Source organism: Mustelus asterias, chromosome 30, assembly GCF_964213995.1.
Source record: "Mustelus asterias chromosome 30, sMusAst1.hap1.1, whole genome shotgun sequence".
Classification (NCBI taxonomy): Eukaryota; Metazoa; Chordata; class Chondrichthyes; order Carcharhiniformes; family Triakidae; genus Mustelus; species Mustelus asterias.
In genome coordinates, this window is record NC_135830.1 from 16,539,497 (window position 1) to 16,567,130 (window position 27,634).

General features: G+C 43.2%; 1 protein-coding gene across 2 annotated transcripts; it reads left to right on the top strand.

The window, feature by feature from the left end:
• The first annotated feature begins 26 nt into the window (after window positions 1–26).
• On the top strand, window positions 27–26,933 carry LOC144481060 (scavenger receptor cysteine-rich domain-containing protein DMBT1-like). Of its 2 annotated transcripts, XM_078200710.1 has the most exons (16): window positions 27–272; window positions 6,454–6,486; window positions 7,261–7,584; window positions 9,985–10,299; window positions 11,312–11,626; window positions 11,923–12,237; window positions 15,724–16,038; window positions 17,123–17,440; window positions 17,526–17,582; window positions 17,680–17,991; window positions 18,132–18,170; window positions 18,361–18,477; window positions 21,048–21,155; window positions 23,150–23,260; window positions 23,748–23,879; window positions 26,525–26,927. In XM_078200710.1, exons 1-16 carry the CDS (start codon window positions 227–229, stop codon window positions 26,569–26,571), a joined length of 2,904 nt encoding a protein of 967 aa, XP_078056836.1. In that variant the 5' UTR covers window positions 27–226; the 3' UTR covers window positions 26,572–26,927. The 2 variants fall into 2 exon arrangements, with proteins under 2 accessions (XP_078056836.1, XP_078056837.1); XM_078200711.1 differs by lacking the exon at window positions 23,150–23,260 and having other exon boundaries at window positions 146–272; window positions 26,525–26,933.
• The last annotated feature ends 701 nt before the right edge of the window (window positions 26,934–27,634 follow it).

Genomic DNA, 27,634 nt, shown 5'->3' on the forward strand with positions numbered 1-27,634 from the left:
ACTGTCACTGATATCTTTTATCAAACGGCAATTGACATTTCACACACCAATTCGGAGCATCAATTAGTCAGACGGGAGGAAACATTATTTTCTGAACACAGCTTTCTCAAAGAATTCATTCCTGGAGCGTTTGGTATTTCAGAAAGTGTTGGAAGGACAGCCCGGTACCGATGTACAAAACTCGGTGAACATTCAAGTCTGATCGCAGTAACCGACAGTCGGGACGATGCTGCGCTCTTTCCTGACTCTAATTACATTGCAGCTTCTCAACTGTGAGTTATTATTGATTGAAAGTATCCCGATGTCTATTGAGAATTCACTAATATAAAATTTTAACAACTATATAGATACATTGAGCTTTCGTAATAAAAATGTTGGTGACCTATGTAAGGGAAAGTTGATAATTTGAATAATAATTGTCATCTGGAGGTAATGGGATATTAATGTACATCAATTTAACAATGAGAGGAGGCGAGTTCAGTGTCTGAAAAGCTGGAGGATGAAGAAGTGCTCAGCACATTGAAAACCTGCTTGCTTCTGCGTTTGAAGTATTGTAACGCACAAAGGAGCCAGGAACAGGCCAATGGGGTTAGACTGAATTGATTTTATTCCACCCGGCACAGTCCCTTTGGACCGAGGGGCCTAACACCTTTGCCGAATATTGCTCCGAGTCCACGAGTGTCCAACGAAAACTGTATTTAATCGCCGTCTGCCTGACATTCGTGAGCAGATTAAATTAATTGGAGTTGAGAATCAAAATGCACTGTCAAATCTAAATCTGGAAAATTATATATTTTTTCCAGCAGTGTTTTGAATTCCCCGCTCCACTTTGGAAGACGGCTCTGATATATTCAAATGCGTCCTTCGTTGTTGTGAAGTGCGCATTGAAATTGGAAATTTAAGTTGCAGAACTTTCAGTTGGTGAATAATTTAGATCCCCAGTTTGTTTTTAACGTATTTCCTTCCAAATATATTTAGAATATAGAACATCTGATTAAAGCATGTTTTAATTTCTCGGCCGGGACTTACGGCAACCTGAGATTTAAATACAAAATTGAATGGAAATGCCGCGCTTGCGCATGGACAACATCTTACTGTAAAACCTCTATTCGGACCACTTGATTTGTGTTGGTACAAATTAGAGCAGTCGCTGTTAGAATCTGCTGAAAAGGAGTTTGAGTGGAAGCCAACTCACTGCGTTTAAAAATGCAGGAATTTTGGCGAGGACCGTCCAGACATATTTCTCTTGATATTTCTCAGTATATTTTCCGTCTGAACCCCGTGTAGAGAGAAAACAAACAAATCATTTAAAATAGCTGCCTCCGCCTCAGACTGTTGGGCTAGGTCTGTGAATAATGCATTTCAACACATTGACTTGAATCGCAATTAATAATGTCATTTATTAATTTCATTAATATGAAGAAAAAACGTATCATGTTGATAATGTAATTTGCTAAATATGCGTGATTTGCTTTGTGACGTTTGCTGCTCAATTGCCTCATATCTCCTACCCGTATTTTACCAGAATGTGTTAAATTAATATTTCTATGCAGTGATTTTTTCAGGTTCCAATTATTTTTCATTCTCAAAACTATTCCATGCTTTTATTTTCTCTCTGTCTCATGCCGTTTTCTGTGGCAGATCGAGACCTGATCTTTCATCTCCTTCCACAGGCCCACTCGTTTTGTTGAGATTTAAGTCGTTGACTTGGTTTAGTTTCCCTTGGTTCCCAACGTGCCTCTTCTGTTATATTTATTCTTCCCAATGTCACTGCAAATGCTGTTTTACTGATCGGAAAACGCCCCATTACTGTTATCAAACACTTCACGCAGTAAAGAACATACAGTCCGCGAAATAAATTCTTAAAAATACTGATCGGACTTTGCAGTTGCTTCAAAGAACATGCTTTGTAAAAGAAAGAAGAACACATTTTATATTGTTTCACCATTAATCCTGTGCTCAAGAGACTCACCTCATTAAACATTGATTTTTTTTGTTGCTACTGAATCGCTAGTTGGGGTTTTATGAAGTGAATGTTGAAATGGTTTACTTAACTTGTAGAATCTTATCATAATACATTTTGTGCAAAGTTACATTTTCAGTTCATTCGTCTTCAAAAACATCAGCAAATGAATAAGAAACTTAGATTTACCACGGAATCCAACTCAGATACGGCAAGTCGGATTAAATATTCTACTGGGTCTGCTGGACAGACGGAATTGAAATTCTAGTTAAACAGCGCAGTCTGGGTGTAGACCGTCGCCACAGGTGGAATAGCATACATTGCAGAATGGAATCTAAGTCAATGAACTGCTTGTGGAATAACAGTAAAAGTTATAATTACTGCCGATGGAATGCGTGCACACATTTGGGATTGATGCTTCTCAGCGGAAGAGCTGAATGCTCGTCGTGTGGTTCAGTGAGCTGCCTTTTGTTAAACAGATTATTTTGAGTTGGAGAAGTGGACACTGCTGTAAATAGTGAAAAGTTAAATATTAAATCGAGGTGGGACCAACATTGCTTTAACCGGTTTATTGAGCAATATACTTGATATCAGTGGCACGAGTGAAATAATAGGGAAGTGAAAAATCTGACTTCTTCCGCGAATTTGTTGCATGGGTATTTCTGATTCCTCTTGGAGACAATGAACTTCAGAAATCACAACAAAGCTTTCTAACCAAACATTAACATCAGGATTCTGTACCAGTCACTGGATATTTGTCAACCTCTTCCCAGATACTCTCAATATCCATTAAGCTCTCTGTTGCATTTAATGAGATGTGAAAACCTGTTACTCATTCTAGATTGTAGAGATGTGAAAACCTGTTACTGATTCTAGATTGCAGGGAAGCAAAAGCTGTAGAGAAGGAGTATACTGTGGAGGGATTGTCTACAGAGTCTCTGTGGGTGGAAGTTTGGAGTGGGAAGGGGTCGATCACTTTGCTGGGAGTTACTCTTCACATATTTATAGATCGCCTTAGGGTTTTCCTTAATACTACCTGCCAAGGCCTTCTCGTGACCCCTTCTGGCTCTCCTAATTTCCTTCTTTAGTCCCTTCCTACAAGCTGTATACTCATCTAGATCCCTATCTTCGCCGCCCAATTGTAACCGGGAGGTGGAGGAGCAGATAGGGAAACAGATCCTGGAGGGTTGCAATAATAGCAGAGTTGTTGTGATGGCAAACTTTAATTTCCCAAACATAGATTGGAATATCCCTAGGGTAAGGGGATTGGATGGGGAGGGGTCCGTTAGGTGTGTTCAGGAGGGTTTCCTGACACAGCATGTGGACAAGCCTACAAGAGGAGAGGTTTTACTTGATCTGATACTGATCAATGAACCTGAAGAGGTGTCAGATCTCTCAGTGGGAGAGCATCTTGGGGATAGGGATCATAACACTATCTCCTTTATCTTTGCATTCGAAAAAGAGAGGATCAGGCAAGCTAGGAAAGCATTTATATGGAGTAAGGGGAAATATGAAGGCAGAAGGCAGCAAATTAGAGGAGTAAATTGGAAGGAGGTATTCTTGGGGAAATGTACTGAAGAGAGGTGGCAGTTTTTCAAGGAATGTCTGTCTCGAGTTCTACAGGACAATGTTCCGAGCAGACAGGGAGGAATTGGTAGGTTAAAGGAACCGTGGTGCACGAAAGCTGTGCGGGACCCAGTTGAGAAGAAAAGGAAAGCGTACAAAAGGTTCCGAGAGCTTGGCGAAGATAGGGATCTAGATGAGTATACAGCTTGTAGGAAGGGACTAAAGAAGGAAATTAGGAGAGCCAGAAGGGGTCACGAGAAGGCCTTGGCAGGTAGGATTAAGGAAAACCCTAAGGCGATCTATAAATATGTGAAGAGTAAAAGGATGAGATGTGAAGGAATAGGGCCTATAAAAGGTGAAGGCGGGAAAGTCTGTACAGAACCAGTAGAAATGGCAGAGGTGCTTAATGAGTATCTTCCCTCGGTTTTCACAGAGGAGAAGGACCTGGGTGGATGTACTGCGGGCTCAGTTCTGGTCGCCTCATTACAGGAAGGATGTGGAAAAGATTGAAAGGGTGTAGAGGAGATTTACAAGGATGTTGCCTGGATTGAGTGGCATGCCTTATGAGGGTAGGCTGAGGGAGCTCGGTTTTTTCTCCTTGGAGAGACGTAGGATGAGAGGAGGCCTAACAGAGGTAAAGAAGATGTTGAGAGGCATAGATCGGGTGGACTCTCAGAGGATTTTTCCCAGGGTGGAAATGGCTGCTATGAGAGGACACAGGTTTAAGGTGCTGGGGGGTAGGTACAGGGGAGATTTTAGGGGGAAGTTTTTCACACAGAGGGTGGTGGGCGAGTGGAATCGGCTGTCGTCGGTGGTGGTGGAGGCAAATTCAATAGGGTTTTTTAAGAGACTCCTGGATGAGTACATGGGACTTAATAGGATGGAGGGTTATTTGTAGGCCTCAAATGTAGGGATATGTTCGGCACAACTTGTGGGGCTGAAGGGCCTGTTTTGTGCTGTAGTTTTTCTATTTTTCTATGTTTCTATTGGCGAATTCCACCGTTTCCTTGTAAAATGTTTTGAACGATTTTGTACAGTTAGCTTCGGCCTCCAGACCTCAGAAATATATCACCTTCTCTCGCAAAGATTGGACACGTGCCTGCTTATATTCTAAATGCGATTTCTTCTCTTCAGGCAAGAGTTAATTTGGTATGGCCATACGTTTGGAAATTATGGTTCCACCAGCGACTCATAATCTGTCTTGTGCTGTGAGCTAAATGGTACCAGAGTTTAACGGTGGTTTTCAACGACAAATACAATGTTACGTAATTAATTCCACACGTAAAGCTGATATTTATTTGTTATGTGTTAGGTCCCATAGTTTAACAGGTCGATCGACTCAGTCATGAGGAGATATATTTGTTCCCTGACTGTTTTGTACCAATGGCGTTTTATGATCTTAAATGGGCCTACATTTTACAGTACCAAACTTTCCATGTCTCTGTATCTCTTTCAAACAAAGTTAACATCCCACATTCTGACACGGCTTTTGCACTCTTATTATTATACTATTTTTTGTGAGGGCAGTGTCCCTGACAATGCAGCATTTGTTGCCTGTCCCCAGATGTATTCAGGAATATGTCTCTGAGCCTTTTTTTCCCTGACTGGCTGCAGTATATGATACACTGATGCAAGCATAGTGGCGTTACGGATTGAGCTCACAAGAGAATGAAGCAACCCCAATATAGTCCCAACTCAGCATGGTGACCGACTTAGAAGGGAATGCGAAATTCAAGGTACCGCTGTATGTCTGTCCTTGTGCTTTTAGGTGGTAGAGATCGCGGTTTTGGAATGAACTGTGGAATGGGTTTTGGTCATTTGCTGCTGTGTATCATCTACACGGTACACAGATGTTTCAGGTGATGGCTGGCATGTCCAGAAAATCAGGCGGCTTGTATGGTGGCCAGCAACTTCTACTTTATCGCTTGTTAATGTCATTAGTGACCTGATGCAGGAGGAAAGGGGGAACAGGCTCAAGGTGAGAGGGGGAAAGTTTGAGATGTGTGAGGGAAGTTCTTCACAGAGAGTAGTGGGTGCCTGGGACGTGCTGCCAGAGGAGGTGGTGGAAGTAGGCATATTCGCAACATTTAAGAGGCATCTGGATGGGTACATGAACAGGCAAGAAATACAAAGATATGGACGGAGTGAGGGCAGCAGGTTTTTTTTTAGTTCGATCATCCTAATCGACATGAAGGACCGAAGTACCTGTGCTGTACTTTTCTTTGTTCTTTGATCTTGAAATGGGTCAAAGATTCAGTGGGAGAATTACTGAAAGCTGAAAAGTGGAGTTAGTCACGACAGAAAGACGGAATGGATGAAGAGGGTCCAGAGATTCTAGTTGGACCATCGAGAGTTTGAAAAATTTGAGTAAATATTGAAATGTTTTCCCACAATTCTGGCAACGAGGAGCAAATAAGTGAAAGGTGTTCCATATTGTCTATTGATAGTGAAGAGTTAAGAAGGATGACTGAGTATTGTCTGCATTGGAAATAAATGACGCACTCTCCGTATTGTGGACGGCGGTGCAGAGATATTCGAGTCACTTTATCATTGTTACTCTGGGTATCAAGTCATACATTTCATCAACCCAACTGGAGACAAGAATCACTGTCCTGTTGATTCTATTATGTAAACTAGGGACTCAAATGGATTGGGAGATCTGACTGACACAAAATCTCCCAGTTTGGGAATACGGTAACACGTGGTTAAAAGATTTTTAAAAAGATGGAATGAGACCAGGATATTCATAGGCCATAATATCACGGGTGTGGTAATTTGAATAAAACTTTTTAACATCAAGTCCTTGCAAATCATATCATGAAGAAATAACACAGATCCTCGGTGTTGACATTGTGATGTATGGTTTTGACAGTTTCATTCATCTAGTGTTGCAGCGAAGATTAATTTTCAAAATTTCATTTCAGGCAGACCAGGGAACAGTAAGGCTGACCGATCAGGTAATCGCCCTCCAAGTTCATATCTGACATTTTACTGCACTAATCCATCCAACTGAATGTTAAATCCTGAGACAATTTCAGTGTCTTTGTGTTCAATGTTTCCATTCTGGGTCTGCCTGTCAGTTGTGAAGGAAAATGGTCTTGCAATGTTTTTCTCAAAATCTTTAATTGCTGCACCCCGATTCAGTACGACATTAAATTAGGTCCCTGAGGAGCAGGGTGAGAAGCAACGCGGCCCCGCTACCGTTTCGAGATAATTTTTCACTTCCCGAGTTACCAGCCAGCGCTGACATGCAGCGCAATTGCTATTGCCCCTCCCACCACCGACATATTAGGGTTCCGCCGAAAACCCGCCGCATCGTTCCGCCCCTGGAAGGGCTGGAGACTACCTGACTGTCTAATTCAGCTCGGTGCAGCAGGGCGGCCCTGTTTCGACAGTGATGGCAACATCGAATCGATACTAGGATTGACATTTCACGATGTTAGTCCAGGCAGTATGATAGACCGTGGAACATGACAGTCCTGACTGGCACTGATTCAATCAATTATGCGCCTATCGACACTCCCGCCTGATGCAGCAGAATGATGCTTCAAACATCCAACTGATTCACGGATTGTTCCCACTGTCTATTTATATTCCCGCTTCCACTGCAATCTCGAATATTATGTCAAGGTTTGTTGAGGTTCTGGACACACTCGATGTTTCAAATTATTCCGATCTGACCTGCCGTATCAGCCGGCCAATAACTGTTGGTTTATTTCTGTATTTTACAGAGGCGGTGAAGCTGAGACTGGTGAATGGGCAGAGTCGGTGCGCTGGGAGAGTGGAGATTCACTACAAGGGACAGTGGGGGACCGTGTCTGATGATTACTGGGACCAGCCGGACGCCGGTGTTGTGTGTGGGGAGCTGGGCTGCGGGACCGCGCACTCTGCACCGCGCGGGGCTCACTTTGGGGAAGGATCCGGACCCATTGTGACGTCATATGTTCGGTGCAAAGGGAGCGAGACCGCTCTGCGGGACTGTGACTCTATTACATGGGGTGACTATCGTGAATCTGGCTTTCCGCACTCCAGTGATGCCGGTGTGATTTGCTCAGGTAAAAAAAAATCTGTCCATCATCTACAGCCTGCTCTCCGGGAAGGGGCGGATAAAGTTTTCTGAGACAGTCCACAGTCGTAAAGAGAGTGGTGAATAATTTCAATATTCTGAAAATAGAAGTTTTCTTACATTAACACCAGGATTTAAGTTTATAATAAAGTAACAGCAATGAGAGTGATTAACAATGACCACAACCGTGCACAGGCCAGCTGTGTCCTTGAGCTGAGCGCTTGCTGTTAGCTATGTTCAGGAGAGGAGTTGTTCGCTCCTGGTTCCTCACTGATCAGTTCCGATCACCATTCAACAAATAATGAAGCATTCCAGGACCACACGGAGCAAATCCTGTCCAACAATCGGGCTTCTGCTGAGCAATCGTTTATATTCATCTGTCCGCAGCGTTTGGGTTATTCTGCTATTTTAACTTAACTCCAAATCGCTCCATTCTGAATGCCTATTTTTTGCATCAGTGTCCAGAAATTGTCCCCTCAGATGAAAATGTGGTCCGAACCCCAGAGATACGGTCGGAGGCCTCCCGATCTCCCAACCCTTCGAGCTCTCCAGCACCACCCCTCTCCCAGTGCCTCAACCGACACAGCCACACGCCTGGAGACATAGACGGACCTCTCAGCAACTACGTGGGGGAAGGGGGTGGGTGGGGAAGACCTGCGGGGAGAGAGGGGGAGGGGGTGATTGAGGGAAGCCCAGGCAAGCTAATATGCCCCGATCTTGCCTGTGCAGAGTCAAAAGGTCGGGCATGCTTTGATCGGCTGGCTGTGCACGTAATTATACTTATGGGGAGTCCGGATCATGCGGCATTGGCGGCTGTCGCTGAATTAAATCTGGGTGTCTCGGTCCATGTGGTTGACATTTACTGACCATTGATTGCGGAGGCCATAGAGCGCTTATCCAGTCACTGCGGCTACTTTCAGAGCAGCAATCACTGGTCAGATTGAACGTGTTCCAAGAGCGGAGTGAGGATGAGAAGGGTCTGGAGGAGATTCATGCGTGCTGGAAACTTCCCTCTATTCTTCCCTCGCCACGAATTCTGCCACAGCTGCTGAATTGTTCCAACATTTTCTGATTTTGTGTGAGAGGGGACTGTCTGGATATCTCCTGCCTCTCCAGGCGTTTTAATAGCTGTCAAGTAAAGCCTCTTCCTCAAATGTTTGATACTATTTGGGAACTTATCTCCCTCTCATACCCCGAACCTGATGAATACCAACTGTTCCTATACGATTTCCCCTCGTGTTAATTTTTTCGGACGAGTTTACCTTTCGAGTCTGTCAGGGAGAGAAATCAGAAATGTTATTGAGAGAGTGTTCCAATGAATAAATTATGCTGGATCAATTTCTTCAGTAGGTTGTATTTCAAACAAATGTGCGGAAGTCGATACTTTCTCCAGAATAAAATGAAGGAAGATGAGTTGTTTTAACATTTACAGCTGCTGCAGCTTCAGGCAGATTTCACACAGTGTAAACTGACAGAAGGAGATGTTGTCCAGACTCAGTAACCAGTAGCCTGCGACACTCTCACTGGACTATTTTCCAGAACAGGAGATCCTTTCACGGATGCAGTTCCCTGAATTGCCGATTCCATTCCAGATATGGACTGAATAAAGTTACTGAAACTTGAAGCAGAAACTCTCCCCCCCCCCCCCCCCCCCCCGCTTTCATAGTCGAGCCATCTCAATAGAAATGCTAAAATTCCAGGAGGATTTTTGATTACGTTTTGCACCTGGCCTTTGCATTTTGTGATCTGTGCACGTGGACCTTCAATAAAGCTCGAGTGTTGTTTGCAAATCACCATTGAGACATGCTGGGATCCACCGTTTCATTTCTGGTTGAAGTCCTTTCAGAACGTTCATTCTCAACACTCCGAAAAATAAATATAGAATTTCGTTTGATGCCTATCAGTTCGAACATCCCTGTGCAAATAATTCCATATGTTATTGATTCAGGTCCGCCTGTTGCACATTGTGATATTTCCCATCACCAGGCGGTAGGGGGCAGTTATACTCAGAATTTATTGAGATAAACCAGCACTCGGTTCAATTTAAGGGAGGAATGGGGAAGAATGTCCCAGAGGAATCGCTGTGAGACTGAACACGGCTTCTGGAGAGTATAAGAGTTGACACCTATTGAACTTAATGAAACATCTTTAATTATAGAATTTCTTAATGCAGAAGAAGGACATTCAGCCCGTTGAGTCGAACCGACAGAGTATCTAACCCAGGTCGCACCCCACGTTTTTACTTCGATAATTCCCCTGAATGTACATCTTTAGATTAAGGGGCAACTAAGAGGAACCAGATTCAGAACCAATCATGATAGAATCTAATTTAGCGGATGTGAATACTTTTTGATAATAATTAGTGTGATTCTGATCTGTTGTTATTCAGCCCACAGATTTCCAAAACTAGTATACGGAGCTTTCACATGCTCCGGCAGATTGGAGATCCATAGCAATATAGAATCTGGCACAGTGTGTGACCTTGACTTGGATTGGAATGACGCCAGAGTGGTCTGTGCTGAGCTTCAGTGCGGAGTCGCCATTTCCGTTAGAAGCGGGGCTTATTTTGGAGAGGGCGCTGGATTAATATGGAACGAAAGATTTGAATGTAAAGGCAGCGAGACAGGGCTGACGGACTGTACCCTTGTTCCTGTAACTCGGTCCGAGTGCACCCACAGGAACGATGTCAGTGTGATCTGTTCCGGTGAGTGCAGACTTGTGAATATTAGAAAAAAAATTCTTAATATTTCAGCAATGGAGAGATTACAGTTCTCGTTCTCTCTAACATGGACATACCAAACCAGACCTTCATATTTCACTGTAAATTTGTTGTAATTTTGAAACATTATTTTAAAGTATGCACCTTTTTTGCAAATCAGAAATGTCTGCGTTTTTATTCGTGGTCTGAAATGAGCAGATTATTATTGTTGATTTAGTACCTTGGCTAAACATAGGCTTCTCTTAAACATTTGATTTGACATTATTTGTGGAGCTGTTGGGTAGACGTGCTCTGCCTCCCAAGCCATGAACCCACTGCATGGATTATAGCAGACAATAACTGTGTTTGCATTTTAAAGAGGTTATTGGCGCAGCAGAATAAATGAAGCGTTTTATATTTCAAGAATCTTGCATTAAACAAAATAATTGAATGAGTTCAGTGAAGGCATTGCAAGTGCATGCTTCACATCCAGCTGTTCAGGTGAAAGTTTATACCAATGTGTAGAGGAGATTTCAAAGCATGGATAATGTGTCAATAATGTGCATAACCTCCAGAATAATACGGTAATCTTTCGAACGACATTTATTTTCTGAATTATCCCGTCCGAGATTCTGTCTAATTTTGGAGGTGCACTTACCATTTTATGCTCAGCTTATTGCTCCAGAGGATATCGTTTTATAATTGCATCGTCATGCAATGCTTAAACACCGTGCACTTTATTTAAAATATATACTGGACCTGCTGCAAAGACAGTATATTCTGCCAATGGCACATGAGCTTTTCTCTTCAGGATGGACTGTTCTCTTTGGGTTGAAGCACCTTCCTAAAAGCATCACACATAATGTTAATTAGTTTTATATGATCTTTTGTGGATATTGGGCAATGATTGTAGATGCAGATGTAAAGTGTGTTTTCCCGTTTACAAAACTAAACTGCCATGTGTTTATTCTAATTTCGATGTATAAATTATTTGGGTTTGTGTTTGTACCTGAAACAGGAAATCATGGGCCGAGATTGGTTGGTGGAAAGGACAGGTGCTCCGGCCGTGTGGAAGTGCTGCATGGAGAACGCTGGGGGACGCTCTGTGATGCTTACTTTGCTTTCGAAGACGCCAGTGTGATCTGTGAGCATCTTCAGTGTGGAGTGGTAGAGAAAATCCCGAGAGGTGCAGCCTTTGGGAAGGGAAATGGCACAATGTGGAAGGAGAACTACAGCTGCCGCGGGAGTGAGTCCTGGTTGTGGGAGTGTCTGGTTTCATCCGTGGAAGAGTTTAACTGCTCACATGAAAATGACGCCAGTGTCATCTGCACGGGTGAGTCCCTAAAGCAAAACACGTGGTGCTGGGATTAGTGAGGATATTTCTGCATTTAACCGCCCAAATGCTACCCCATCCTTGAGTTCCATAAACATATATTATTCATCCGCTTATCAATGTATTTGCTTCAAATATGGAGCAGCCACGCTGGCTGTTCAGCCTCCTGTCTGGCTGTGCTCAGCAGCCTCTCATGACATCCTTCACCGGGGAGAGCGGCTCTGGCGAAAGGTAATATTAATTTGAGTTAATTTGCTGCACTGTAACCACTGGTCTCCATGTCTTTCTTCGCCTAGATGAAAACTGGTCACTGAGATTGATGAATGGGGGAAGTCGGTGTGATGGGCGAGTGGAGATTTACTACAACCACAGCTGGGGCAGAGTGCACGACAGCCTCTGGGATCTGAATGACGCGAACGTGGCCTGCAGACAGCTGAGCTGCGGCGAAGCGGAAGCCGCCTTTTACAATTCAAAGTACGGAGAGGGTGAAGGGTCTGTGTGGGTAAACGATGTCCGGTGTGAAGGAAACGAATCGCATCTCCGAAAGTGCAGCACATTCATATTGAACCCGAATCGCAGTGACAGCATCGGCGTAGGGGTTCTGTGCTCAGGTGAATAAACAGGTCACTTTTCCAGAAACATAAAGGGAAACATGTAATCTTGGTCAACTGGGGAATATACTTTACTTCTTCCTCGGGAACACGTAGCTGAGATATTTCACACTGGTGCTTGGATGCAGGACAGGACGCCCCGGAAAGAAAAATAAAACATAATAGTTTGGAATATGATGACAATAACAATTTAATAAAATCATTAAACAACTTTACAAATCTCCAGGTAACTTCCCTCTGTAAATTGAGACCAACAAAACTAAAGACAAATCGGCAATGGGGACTAATGTGCTGATCAGTGGGGTGGGATTCAACAGCACAACGAAGAGAGAGAGGGGGCCACGTTTAAGAAGGGGATTGCAACCTTGTGTCCCAGTCACTCACATAATGACTGTTAAATAAGTATGAAGAAAGAAGTATGAAAGACATAGATAGGGTGAACGGTGGGAAGCTTTTCCCCGGGTCGGTGGTGACGTTCACGAGGGGTCATAGGTTCAAGGTGAAGGGGGGGAGGTTTAACACAGATATCAGAAGGACATATTTTACACAGAGGGTCGTGGGGGCCTGGAATGTGTTGCCGGGCAAGGTGGTGGAGGCGGACACACTGGGAACGTTTAAGACTTATCTCGACAGCTATATGAACGGAGTGGGAATGGAGGGATACAAAAGAGTGGTCTAGTTTGGACCAGGGAGCGGCACGGGCTAATTGTTCTTTGTTTCTCGTTTCAAGGCTTCATTCTATGATCATCTTGCTGGTGCCAGTACAGAGCGAGACTGCGGATAGTTGGGAACCTGTCTCGGGGGCAGGGAATTCAGATGGTGTTCGTAAAGCAGAAGTGGAAATGAATAGGGTTGGGAAGCATTTTCTGATCAGGGCCAGTGTGATCTCCTGGACTCGTTTCGATCGCCTCAGGGGGTCGGAGAGGAATTTCCCAGATTTTTTTTTCCCCATATTGGCCCTGGGGTTTTCACTCTGGGTTTTCGCCTCTCCCTGGAGATCACATGGTCTGGAGTGGGGGGGGGGGTGAGTTAATAGGTTGTGATGAACAAAGCATCGTAGCTGTGAGGGACAGCTCGGTGGATAGGATATTAGGATGTAGATAGGCTGGAAAATTGGGCGGGGATCCTGGATTCAGGATTCAATCCTGGACCGGGGAGCGGCGCGGGCTTAGAACATAGAACATAGAACATTACAGCGCAGAACAGGCCCTTCGGCCCACGATGTTGCACCGACCAGTTAAAAAAAAACTGTGACCCTCCAACCTAAACCAATTTCTTTTCGTCCATGAACCTATCTACGGATCTCTTAAACGCCCCCAAACTAGGCGCATTTACTACTGATGCTGGCAGGGCATTCCAATCCCTCACCACCCTCTGGGTAAAGAACCTACCCCTGACATCGGTTCTATAACTACCCCCCCTCAATTTAAAGCCATGCCCCCTCGTGCTGGATTTCTCCATCAGAGGAAAAAGGCTATCACTATCCACCCTATCTAAACCTCTAATCATCTTATATGTTTCAATAAGATCCCCTCTTAGCCGCCGCCTTTCCAGCGAAAACAATCCCAAATCCCTCAGCCTCTCCTCATAGGATCTCCCCTCCATACCAGGCAACATCCTGGTAAACCTCCTCTGCACCCTCTCCAAAGCCTCCACATCCTTCCTGTAATGTGGGGACCAGAACTGCACACAGTACTCCAAGTGCGGCCGCACCAGAGTTGTGTACAGTTGCAACATAACGCTACGACTCCTAAATTCAATCCCCCTACCAATAAACGCCAAGACACCATATGCCTTCTTAACAACCTTATCTACTTGATTCCCAACTTTCAGGGATCTATGCACACATACACCTAGATCCCTCTGCTCCTCCACACTATTCAAAGTCCTCCCGTTAGCCCTATACTCAACACATCTGTTATTCCTACCAAAGTGAATTACCTCACACTTCTCCGCATTAAACTCCATCCGCCACCTCTCGGCCCAACTTTGCAACCTGTCTAAGTCTTCCTGCAAACTACGACACCCTTCCTCACTGTCTACCACACCACCGACTTTGGTGTCATCAGCAAATTTGCTAATCCACCCAACTATACCCTCATCCAGATCATTAATAAATATTACAAACAGCAGTGGCCCCAAAACAGATCCCTGAGGTACACCACTTGTAACCGCACTCCATGATGAATATTTACTATCAACCACCACCCTCTGTTTCCTATCCGCTAGCCAATTCCTGATCCAATTTCCTAGATCACCGGCTTGGAGGGCCGAAGGGCCTGTTCCTGTGCTGTATTGTTCTTTGTTCTTGATTGCTGCATGAAGCGTCAGATGGGAAGGAAAGCCAAAATCTTAGTTAAAAGTAATATATTGGTAACACGTAAGGCTGACATGAACATTGGAATGAACTTACAGTGAAATTCCCCGAGTCGCCACAGTCCACCGCCTGCTTGGGTCAATGCACGTCTTTCAGAATATGGGCGGAAACCGGAGCAAACCCACGCAGACACGGGGAGAATGTACAAATTCCGCACAGACAGTGATCCAAGCCAGGAATCAAACCCAGGTCCCTGGTGTTGCGAACACAGCAGTGCTAACCACTGTGCTGCCGTGTGGATTGGATCCATGAGCGGTGATTTTCATGATCGCTCGGGGTAGTGGGGCTGGCTATGGCAGAGCGGTGAGCAGGAGTGGAGAGCATCGATATCTCTGAACATGACCATGATATTTTGAAGCCAATTTGTATTGACGGAAGAGAGTCCAATGCAGATCAAATAGCCAGGGCTGGTGGTGCTGTTGGTCAGTATGGGGGCAGGGGAAAGGATTGGGGAGGGAGGGGGTGCGAGTGCGGGTTAATGCGTGCGCTGGTCGCGGCTGGTGAGTTGAAATGTGCACTGTTCGTTTCGAAAAGTTCTGATTGCATTCACGTGTTTTGGAGGGGCGTCCATCAGAGTAGTTTTGAAATCTGCATTCTTGAGATAACAAGGAACTGATGAACCTTTTGGGTGAGTTCGCAAGAAAGGACACTGTCTGAAAGGTCAAGTCGCTGCCAGCCGACTTGCATATTTGCAGTACCTCTGATATGTTCCGATATATATGTGTGAACTGGTGAAGTATCTGATGAAGTTTGCATGGCAAAATGAGGCAGTGAAAAACAAAGAAGCAAATGTCTGCTTAAAACATTCTGTGTGGAACAACTAATTACCACAATTACATAATTGATGATAAAGCAAAACAAGCTGCAATGAGTGGGTCAGATCCAAACCGAAAACGGAAATGTTAATATGTAGAAGATTTGTAAACTCTCCATCATTTATTTTCCCTCCGAACAGAAACTGTTTTTTTCTGGAGCATAGATTATTGTCCCTGTCAACGGCAGTTAAAATGCAGGTTTTAATTGAGCTGGAATTTATACAATAGTTTGAATTTAGCAACGAGATGAATATGTTTAAGAAACATAATATGAAACTTTCATTATTCTATTAGAACACAAGCTGTTAAGGCTCTCTGGCGGTGGAAGCCGATGTGCGGGCCGACTGGAGATTTATCACAATGGGACCTGGGGCTCAGTTTGTGATGATTCCTGGGATCTGACAGACGCTGACGTGGTTTGCAAGCAGCTGGATTGTGGACACGCATTGCGGCTTCCTCTTCATACATCGGCTGGACCTGACGCAGACCCAATTTGGTTGGATGAGCTGGAATGCTCCGGGAGTGAATCATTTCTCTGGGAATGTCCCCATGCATTGTGGGGGAACCACGACTGTAATCATAAAGAAGATGTGAAGATCATGTGCTCTGGTAACTGTCCTAACTTCAGTTACATTAGAACTTTCATACATGAGATATGTTCCTGATATACCTAAGGACGGCGCTTACCCTTCTGTCAAATCCCTCTCTGACTTTTTTTATTCTGGGCGTAATTATTGCTAAAGTATTTCGACAGCCGACTTCTAATGTGTTGCCTTATGTTTCTTTATCCCTCATTTCCTGACATAAATGCATCTTCCACTTAATATCACTGACTATTCTGATCACGAGCCTTAAGTTTCATCAGGTTATGTGTAAAATGTTCCGGATAACGACATTATTTTGCAAAGATATTTGATTTAATCACTTATTTCTCAAGAAGCATGCTGTCACTTTATTCTTCGCATCAAAATTCGCTCCATTCCACTTAGCAGGACGAAAACTAAGTTGTCATTGGCATGTGTATCCTGCCTGGTATTAACATTTTGATACATACTTTGCAGTCCTCTTCAGTATTAACTATACAAACCAGTTTGCTGCCACAAAAGACGTTCATTTTTACTGCCGATTACAAAGTCCCAAGGAGCAGCGACCGCAGCGCCAATCCATGTGAATCTCACACCGGAACTTTTGCTACTTAAGTAACGAGAAACTTTACAAACTTTTTAAATTTACTTTTATACTGAATGCCTAGTTTCCCATTGTCTTTCATGGGCTTTCACTATGGGAACTTTTTGAACCTCTTCTGGTAGTCTGCGCACACAGCATAAAGCATTGGCCCTCTCACCATTCCGGCAAGCAATCAATCTTCCCCCTCCTTTTTGGGGAGCTGCCCCTTTTACTTTGTCCTGCTTTAATCTGAGTTTGTTTATTTGGTTTGACCTAAAAAGAGGGCAAGCAATCAATCGGGTCCATCATTCAAATATTTCGATTGAAATTCAATGTTGCTTATTCTTGATTATATCTGTATTTCTGTGACCTTTGTGAAATAATTATGGCAAACCGTGAACTCAACTTAGACATATATATATATATACATATATATATATATATATGTACATATATATACCCACAGTGCACTGTGGATACAGAATTGTTAATTGAACCATGTGGTTATTTATTACTTGCTTGACAGAGCACAAAGAGCTGCGTTTGGTGAAGGGAAAGCATCGCTGTGAGGGCAGAGTGGAAGTGTTCTATAATGGGACCTGGGGAACAGTTTGCTCTGAAAACCTGTATCAAGATGCTGGAACAGTGATCTGTAAACAGTTAGGTTGTGGCACATTCGTTTCCATCGACTATGACGCTCGCTCATTCGGAGAAGGATCCGGACCTATTTGGTTGGATGAGGTCGAGTGCCTTTCACACGAGTCGACCCTTTGGCAATGCCAGGCAGACCCGTGGGGTCAACACAACTGTCATCATCGGGAAGATGCAGGTGTCGTTTGTTCAGGTAACACAATCAATCATTTTGCTTGCAGGTGTGATTTGAAATATTGATGTAGCTCATGGAGTCAGCATGTTTATCTTATCAACAGGGGGAGACACACCGAAGCAAGAGCAGGACAGTGCAAACGGCTGCAAGCGAGAATCAGGTTCTTTCTCAACTTTAATAAAACAGCTACCTGATTGTATTCCTCTCTTGTGCTACATCAAGGTTAATAATTTGTTGATTATCTTTGACAAATTTAGGGCAAAGTTTGCGCTTGGCTGGAGGTAACAACAACTGCTCCGGGAGATTGGAGGCATTGTGTAATAGAGCCTGGGGCACGGTTTGTGATGATTCTTGGGATATGAACGATGCCAGTGTTGTCTGCAGACAGCTGGGCTGTGGCTCTGCTCTCGAGGCCACAGGAGGGGCCGCTTTTGGGCAGGGTAACGGTCCTGTCTGGCTGGATGAGGTGAAGTGCACCGGAAGCGAAGCCTTTCTGTTTGACTGCCCTTCTTCGTCATTAGCTCAAGCTGACTGTGATCACAAGGAAGATGCCAGTGTGATTTGCTCCGGTAAGTGTTCCACTGATCGGTTCCGTTTGGGACTGTGCGACGTTGTCCGACCCATTTTTGATGAATATAATCCATGTTTTCAGATGTCTTTCTGACCAACAATGCAAATAATTGTGCTCTTTTTACCATGTCTTCATCAGGTCCGGAATTATCTCCGACTTCTCCGTCCACACCTTCAGGTATATCTCTGTAATAAATATCAATCACTATTCCAACTAATTTTACATTGGGATAAATAATTGTCACACATTGGCATTGCCTTAATTTTGTCAATTTCTAACGACATTCTGAGTGTTTGCTGATCATATAAGTATTTAAAAACATTGTGGACATTTTATCTCACAAAACTTCCTTGAATCTTTCATCAAGGACATGAAGATGAAAGCGCCTCCATCCCTCTGGTGATCTGCATCTCACTCGGTGTCCTGTTAATCTGTGAGTTAATCGCCCTTTTGGCAGTAATGCAGAGGAGATCATCAATAAATGGTAAGGCTCGAATCATATCCCTGAACCCACGCTGAGTCATGGATGTTGCTTCATACATCAGAGGGGATTCTCTGCCGTTTTGCAAAGAATGACTTGGGTACAATTCAGAAACAACTTAACTGAGTATTGGCCAGCAAGTTATTTCAAGCCACATGAGAAACAGTAAAATATTACATATAAATGAGGGAGTTATCTACATTCATATTCCTCCTCCACCCACCAGTCCATGAGACATGGAATGGGATTTATTTTTGTTGCAATACATTAAAACGTTGATTGCAAGAAATTGAACTCTGATGGCCGGCACTCTCTGGTATTAAAGGCGATGGCAGCAGAGATAGTGGGTGCATTAGTTATGATATTCCAATTTTTCATAGATTCTGGAAAGATACCAGTGGATTGGACACACGCTGATCTGACACCCTTATTCACAAAAGGAGAGACGCAAAAAGTCGCAAACTGTAGACCACTTATTTTGACCTTTGTGGTGGGAAGTTGTTGCAGTCAGTCATTAAGCAGGAGATAACTGATCAATGGAAAACAAAGCGGAATTCACCAGGGTCAGCTCGATTTTATGAAGGGCAAGTTGTGTTTGACAAACTTGCTACAGTTTTTTGAGGATTTACACAGAGAGATGGATGATGGGAATCACGTGGATGTGGCATATCTGGATTATAGAAGGCATTGGACAAGAGTGTTAGATCCCAGGGGTTGGGCACAGAACATTGGCTTGGATAGAGGATTGATTGAGCGAGAGAAAGCATAGGGTCGGGATAAATGGGTCCTTCTCTGGAGTGAAATTGACTGTAACACGACGGATGACGCAGTTTTCAGTTTTCATCTGTTTACAACCGATATAACTGACCTGCGATTAGGGCCAGAGTGCAACATACCAAGATTCGCGGAGGATCCGAAGATGAGTGGGAAAGCAGGCTCTGTTGAGATTATAGAGGTTACAGTTGGATATTGACAGGCTAGGAGAATGGGCCAGAATGTGACAAATGGAGGTTAATGTTGATACGTGTATGGTCATCCATTTTCACGACAAAACATTAAAAGGGTAAATTATTATTTATATGGGAAGCGCATTCAAAGTCTGTCAGTGCAGAGGGATCTGGGTGTCCTTGTGCATGAATGACAGAACATGAATTTGCAGGTGCAGCATTTCATAAGAAAGGCAAATTGAATATTGGAATTTATTACAAAAGGACCCGGTTTTAAATGTAAAGAAATGTTGTTAACACTGGATAAGGGCCTTCGTGAGACTACACCTGGAGTATTGTGTCCATATTTAGTCTCCGTACCTGATGAAGGAAGTGCTGATACTGGAGGTCGTTTAGAAGATGTCCACCAGCTTGATTCCAGGGATGAAAGGGCTACCAACGAGGAGTGTTTGAATACTTGGGCTTATACTGGGTGGAGATCAAAAGAATAAGGGGGGATCTGATTGAGGTATATAAAATGCTAAAGGGATTGATGAGGTGGATGTTGAACAGATATTCCGCTTTGTTGGAGAGTCGACAACAAAGGCTCATAGATTAAGAGTGAGCCAAAGTAGTTCCAAATCTGGGGTGAGGGACAAATTCCCTCAGAGGGTTGTGAACCTGTAGAACGATTGTCCAAAGTGCAGGGGAGACAGAATCAGTCAGCAGATTCAAGAACGAAAGAAATATGTGTCTCAATGAAAGCTGGACAAAGCTCAAATGAGGCAGGCAGGTTTGTGGATTTGAAAGCAGGATAAGATCAGCCATGATCATATAGCATGGTGGAGCGGGCTCAAATGGCTGAATTGCCCAATCTCGCTCCTATTTCCTATGTTCCACTGTGTTCATTAATTATTTGGCAACTGGCATTTTGTTTCCACTTACAATTGGTTGCAAACCAACACTGAGTTTTTTGCCGTGTCAAGTTCTCTAACAGTACTCGACCCATTTTGAGACGTGATGGTATGAATTTACACAATTATCAATGCCAACACTGCATCCCAGCAAACTATTCCACTAATATTACAGGATCAATGCCGGTGGTATTGTGAGTAGCCTCCCTCTCTCTGAGTCAGATGTTTCACGTTCGGTCCCAAGACTTTATACGAAAAAAGTGTCAGAACTTCCTGTAACACCCTTCCAAGGCAACAATGTCATGCGGTGAGAGTGGGAGATAATCCTGTTCGGCCACGCTTGGTCTGGAATGGCGCTCCTCTGGTGACAGGTTACCGACCAGCTCCATGCTAAAACATGGCCATGGAATTTGTTGAATGTCTGCCTTTTGCACCACTAGTTTTGAACAGGTAAACAAAAATATTGCATGTCTCTGAACTCGCAGCGTGTTCTCTTGATTCATATCTTATGCGCTGACCTTCATTGGTCTCTAAATGTCTCAGTGTTCCTTGTGATGGAGGCAGTGGTATCATCACTGGATTGATGATGCAGAGAAACAAAATAAATTCCACCGGACCCTGGTTTGAATCTCACCTCGACATAGAGTGAGATATGAAATCAATAAGAATCCTGAACTGAAATATAGTTCCAGAATGTAACAACATGCTAATTGCCCCGATCTTCCTCCAACAGAACCTGTTGCTGCTAGCTGGGATCCACCTTCTGTTTTATACCAAGCCATTTATGAAGAAATAGATAATATTCCTCCCGCCAAGCTATACACTCAGTCTCGTGCTTCAGGTTTGTGTTCTTTTTAAAACCCAAGCTACCCTGCAAAAATGCCGCTTCATGTTTACCCCCTTTAACCATGGGCAAGGGAACCATTACCCTCACCGTGCTCATGTAGAAAGGAGACTTATTAAATGCCCTTATTTATCTTGAGAGGATTCGAGTACTGATTCGATTACCAATGTTCATTATTTTTCAAGAATATTTTTGCCTTCTGTGTAAAAGTAGCGAGTCGAGTAACTGTTTCCAATTTCCAACTGCTTTGCACCTTGCACACATCAAAGTCTGATTTAAATAATAATAAGTAAAACATTTGATTGAATATGTAAATCAATTCAATACATTACTGCTGGCCCCATGCACAGCACCTAATTACAGGGACAGATTAGTATTTGGGAAAGTACCTGGAGTATAATAGGTTTGTTTTGCTAAAATGGGTAGTTTTGAAACCATTTTTGGACCGAATCAAAGGAAAAATATAACAAGAAAAAGCAAAAAACAAATGCAAACTATTAAGTATAAAGAAACATCGCCAATGCAAACAAGGAAAAACAATGGGGGAAATGTGTTAGACTCAGTGGAGTAGCGAACTGAGCAAAGTGATATGTGGAATCGGGAAACAAGATGATGTAATTAGTGAAGGTGACAAAGGAGGACTACTATATTAGTAAAGAATGGAGTGTTAACTGAAATAGCAAAATATTCAATCAAAACGGAAATAAAACGGCCAACTCAGAATTAACTTCAGGTATTTTCGAGGGATAGTTTTTACCAATAGTCAACAATGCTGAAATGACAGAAATATTAATCAATTGTTTGTTTCAGTTTATACCAGAGATAACACTTAAGTTCATGACTTCACAAGCTGTGAATGGGAATGGTATCAACAGGTAGAAACAAAAACGAACTAAAAGCATAAAACTCATTGGAACATTTTCATCCATGCATTTTCAAAGAAAGGAAAATTCGAGCAGAGGCAGAATTGCAGCTTTTCACCGAATCATTGCTCAAAAGAGCGAGGGTGCATGTCAACTGAACATTGCTTTGATGCCATTTTGAGTGGATTGCATGGCTCTGAACAGGATTTCAGTAAAACGATACAGGGTTCAGGAGAAGTTTGATCAAAATTACAACAATGTCAACAGTAAGAACGGTTGAGACCTATTCGGAATGGCTGAACAGAATTTTTAAAAATCCCAATTGGCCTATTCATTCTCGTTTCCGGCGTCTGACCCACGGCTTCCATGATTTGTTTTCACTACTGATGGCGGCACGGTGGCACGTGGTTAGCACTGCTGCCTCATTGCTCCAGAGAACTGTGTTCGATTCCCAGCTTGGGTCACTGTCTGTGTGGAGTTTGCACGTTTTCCCCGTGTCTGCGTGGGTTCCCTCCAGGTGCTTCGGTTTACTCCCACAGTCCAAAGATGTGCACGTTAGGCTGATTGGCCATGCTAAATTGCCCCTCAGTGTAGGTTTAGAGGGATTAAAAGCGTAAACATGTGGAGTTACGGGGATAGAGCCTGGGTGGGATTGTTGCCCATACAGACTCTATGAGCCGAATAGTCTCCTTCTGTACTGTCGGGTTTCTGTGATTCTATAATTCGATGGAATTTCACCTCTGAAGATAATAGTGTGGCAGGGCGAAGAGATTCTGGATCAGAAAGTCGCTCAACTGACCCAGACAAAATGGATTTTCTCTTAAATAATTTCCTATTCTCTGATATTTCACGCATTGTCTCTCCGAAAGGACTGGACATTTTGGAGCCAGAGTAACACCGATTGTACAATGAAGTGGGTGCTGGTTCTTCATTTTGAACCGCTGCAGTCAGTCTGCTGACTGTTCTCACAAATTGGTGCCATGATCAAATTGCAGGGCATTGTCACAGAGGCGATGAAGTTGTTGTGATCTCGACTTCAACTTTCTGAATCATTCTCTGCCATGATAACATCGTAATGACTCAACCACAAACAGTTTGCCTAACAACCAATTATTTTGTGCTGACCAGTTTCTTCAACCATTGACTCCTTCAATCATGTTGAATATTACACCAGTCACAGTTTGGGAGACACGGATCCTGCATTAGAATATCCAGAAGTGGAATCCTCCTCTATACAGGGTAGGTCGAAGTTCATATCCTACCATTTCCTTCCGAACCTGCTCACTCTGTAATATCAAAATAGCTTCTGAAATCTCCGAAACTGTACACCATGACGTGGACAACATGAAATGACAGTGCCAAGTAGCTCAGGTATTGCAGAATGATTTCAATTACAGAAATGTTGTGTCTGAAACAATTTATTACCATTGTTCCCAGCAATATAAATTACATTTTTTAAAAGTTGCATGCATTTCCCCAGAAGCCTCTCTTGGCTGTGAAATGTGTGCGAGTTGGTGGGATCGGTGACTCATTGGGAACGGTATAAACTTCAACTCAACTTGAAAATATTATGGGAAAACTTGGCCCAATAATTCTCCGCGCTCAAACTCACTGGCCTCCACAAAACAATAGAGTTTTAATTACTGTGGAAATAGACATTTGAGGATATGATTCCAACTGTCCCTCATTACTAATTAACTTCAATTCAAATACTTTTACCTCTCAGTTCCTGCTTTGTCAGACTATGACGATGCTGAGGCTGAAACCATTGACTCTCATAGTGGGCACTTGCTGCTGAACCGGGACCCTGACGGTATCTTCACTTTGACAAGTTCCAGCGGTGATCTCGGCACTCTGGGTGAGATAAATCTTTGATTGTTCCTCTTCTTAGACAGTCGATCGGGATCAGTACAACGTAAGTTGATAAGAAATTAGAACAGGATTAGACCGTTCAGTCCCTCGAGACTGATCCGCCCTTCAGTGGATCATCACTGATCAGACATTCATCATATTGACTCTATTGTTTCAGGGTGTATTCTATCCTCCTACCAATGTATTTTTTCCCTTCCTGTTTTCTACCTCCGTCCTCATGGACCCTATTTCATCCATGCCCAGATGCTCTCCCACAAAAGTGCTCATTTCAGCCCTTATTAACAGTGCTACCCCACCATATTCTCCTTCCCTGCTGTCATTGTGAAAGGTCGAATATCCCTGAAACTTAAGGTCCCAGCTCTGATTTACTTTCAACCAAGTCTCCGTAACAGCTATTCACTCAAATCCAGGTAACTTAGTTTGCGCTGCGTGTTCATCGAACCTATTCTGAACTCTTTGTGCATTAAGATATAAAGCGTTTAGTGTTGACTTTTTAGCCATTATTAATCATTATTTGTGTTGTGGCCATATTTGCCTCTCGTCCTTTATTAAGCCATCACCCGTTTTTGCATTTTATTGTTCTCTCTTTTATTACTGTTTCTCGTGTTTCTCCTTCCTGTGTCACACAGTTTGCGTTCCCATCCACTTGTCATTCCATTTTATTCCTTCCTAACCACACTATCAAATACTCGCCATAGGACAGCATTTCCTGCCCTGGCCAGGTGCAACTCGTCCAGTTTGTTTTGATCCCACCCACTCCCCACCCCCTCTCACCCCCGCTCCCCGCACCCCCAGAACCGGCCCCAAAGTCCCAGGAATCTAAAACCCGTCACCAGAGCACCATTTCCCTGCCGGGTGTCAGCTGATATGTCCTTCTGCATATACTTTGACGAACACATGGAGCTGATAGTAACTCTGAAATCACTACCTTTGAGGTAATACTTTTCAATTTACTTCCCAACTCCCCATATTCGGCTTTTTGGATCGAATGATTTTTAACCCATTTGATTAATACCGATGCAAATCATGACAAGTGGCTGCTCAGCGCCCCCTGCAGAATATCCTCTAACCGCTCTGAGACATCCTTGACGCGAGCACCAGGGACACAACATATCAGCCTGGAGTATCGTTTCCAGCCAAAGAAATGCCTTTCAATTTCCCTGACAATTGAATCTCCTATAAGTATTGCATTCCCACATCTTCTGCTTCTTTCTCGCACAATGGAGCCAAATATGGTGCCATGAATTGTGATGTTACTCCTATCAAAGGTAAAGCCATTATCCCAACAGTTTCGCAATCAGTCCACCAAAAGTGGAACCTCCGCGCCAGGCCCTATATATTTTCTCTGCTTGTTTGCCTAACACTAAGGGGCGATTGAGCATGTCCAATCAACCTAATCTGCACTTTTTGGACTGTGGAAGGAAACCAGAGCACCCGGAGGAAAGCCACACAGACACGGGGAGAATATGCAAACTTCACAATCAGGTCGGGACTGAAAACGGGGTCTCTGATGCTGTGAGGCAGCAGTGCGAACCACTGTCTCAGCGTGCTGCCCTTATTTTGTTTTTATTAGTTAAAAACATTCTGGGCTTCAGATTGATTTTTAGATTGAAATAAACCATTAAATTAAATTGCATCATTCCTTCAAACTCAGCCCTGTGACTTCCCGTTTCACGAAGCTCCAGACAAGGCCACACTGAAGTACCTTCTGTTTTTGCCCCGAAATTCAAGGCTTCCGAAGCGACATTAATCCTGCTTTCTAATTAACTAGCTCCAGCTGAGAGGCGATAAAAACTTGTTTTCAACCAGCGATTAAAATTCACACAATCATTTCACAATTAGTTCAACACTTCACAAGTACTTGTATTATATTCCAATATTTGAATATTGTTGTTTTTGTGCAATGTTTAATTGATTGCTAAATTAATGAACAAAGTTGACTTCAGATTGAAATTTAGCATTTCATGGATACTGTGAGGAAATCCCTGTCATTTCTGATGTCCTTCATGGAGTCCCATGCTGCGACAGCTTTCTGAATTGATTATCACCTCTGATTATTACTGCAATCTCCCGCCCTCTTGTGTGGAATATACTCGCTCTGGTGTGCAGTCGATCAAAGAATAATGCGGCATTTGTTTTTAGTTCCTGTCGCGAATGCGCAGAATTGTATTAAACAAAGAATCCATTTTAAGCCCAAAGTTCACTAAAATGTGTCTACCCCCACAGTGTACAGTAGATTCGCATTGACCCCATCTTATCGGTTCTTTCCACGCCAGCTAAGAATAACAACGTTATCTCTGGCACAAGCCTGGGGTTTTACCTGTCATTGGGCAGTGACAATGCATCTCCGAAGATATACATATGCAATATACTGCTCAACCGTATTTTTATGACATTTTGCAATGGGAGTGCCAGTGGAGGGATGTGACCTGTCTCACGTGGTTTCTGCTGTGATTTCCTGCAGTATTTTCAGTGGTGTATTACATTGAAGGTGTCGGAGAGAATGTGCAGTGTGTTTTGCATAGAAAGAAACAGCCAGTTGAGCTGGAATATAATACAAGTGCTTGTGAAGTGTTCAACTGATTGTGGAAATGATTGTAATTCTCACTCATTTCTCTTTTACCGTTTCAGGTCATAGTCATCAACAAATCCAGGATGTGACGTCCTCAGACATATGAATCATGGCACTAAATGAAAGCGAACGCCCCTTAACTTTTCCACAAATATCGCCATGTCGAATATGCTTTAAGTCTAGATATAAATATTGTTGTTTTTGTATCAATAGGTTGTTACTTCATGCTGGGTTTTGTCTTTTTTTGTTTTGCGTGAAAAAGTAAACGTTCGATTCAATGAACAATGAGAAACAACGTAGAATGTATATCGAGTATTGCACTGTCCATATTAAAGCTGTAACATCGCATTGCATTGCGGAACGGAGCAGTTACTATAATTCAAAATTTGATCTGTATTTTTGTCAAGTGCATTTGAAATTTATTTCGTAAAAGCTTATCTTTAAATAAAGATTAGGGCAGATAAATACATGATTTGTTTCCGTTATCGTCATTTAATGCACTCGAGATTGTCATGGAGGCGAGGGGGAGGGTCCACTGCATTTCCCAAGCAACTGAATACAACATGATGTTGCGTCCCAGCACTACCGCTCGGACTCGGCACCGTTCTGTGCGCCGGGAGATGTGAAGATGCTGGTTAGATTTCCATGTCTCCTTTTCATTATAATTTCACAAGATTTATATCCAGTAATCCATTAGTTTTCATTTACTCCAGATCAGCCCCTGCACTATCGCCCGGCAATTCTAACCATCCTTCGGTCGTTATGGCCATTAAAATAAAAATATGCATCAGCTGAAGACCGTCATTTGACAAATACATAAATACTGGGAATGGTGATAAAGCTGAACAATTCAGTACCATGTTCTGAGCGCAGATTAAGACGGAAATGTTTAAATATCGGCCCACCTCGCTCGCGCTTGTTTTCTGCCACTGAACTTGCTGTATTCCGCTGTGTCAGGTCCACAACGACTTGTTGTCAATAAAGTTGTTGAGAAGAGAGTCGCAGAGACAGTGGCACCAGTGGTTGGAGGAGAGGGTTTATTTATTAGTATCACAAGTAGGCTTACCTTGACATGCAATGAAGTTACTCTGAAATCCACAGTGACGCCTGTTCGGATAGACTGAGTGAGTATTTAGCATGCCCAATCCTCCGTTAACACATCTTTCTGA

Bases quoted from the DNA above. Each gene is read 5' to 3' on its own strand.
- LOC144481060 (XM_078200710.1), top strand. From the start codon at position 227: ATGCTGCGCTCTTTCCTGACTCTAATTACATTGCAGCTTCTCAACT. The intron at 21,156-23,149 runs GTTTGTGTTCTT...TGTGCTGACCAG, and splicing joins CACTCAGTCTCGTGCTTCAG to TTTCTTCAACCATTGACTCC. The intron at 23,261-23,747 runs GTAGGTCGAAGT...TTTACCTCTCAG, and splicing joins GGAATCCTCCTCTATACAGG to TTCCTGCTTTGTCAGACTAT.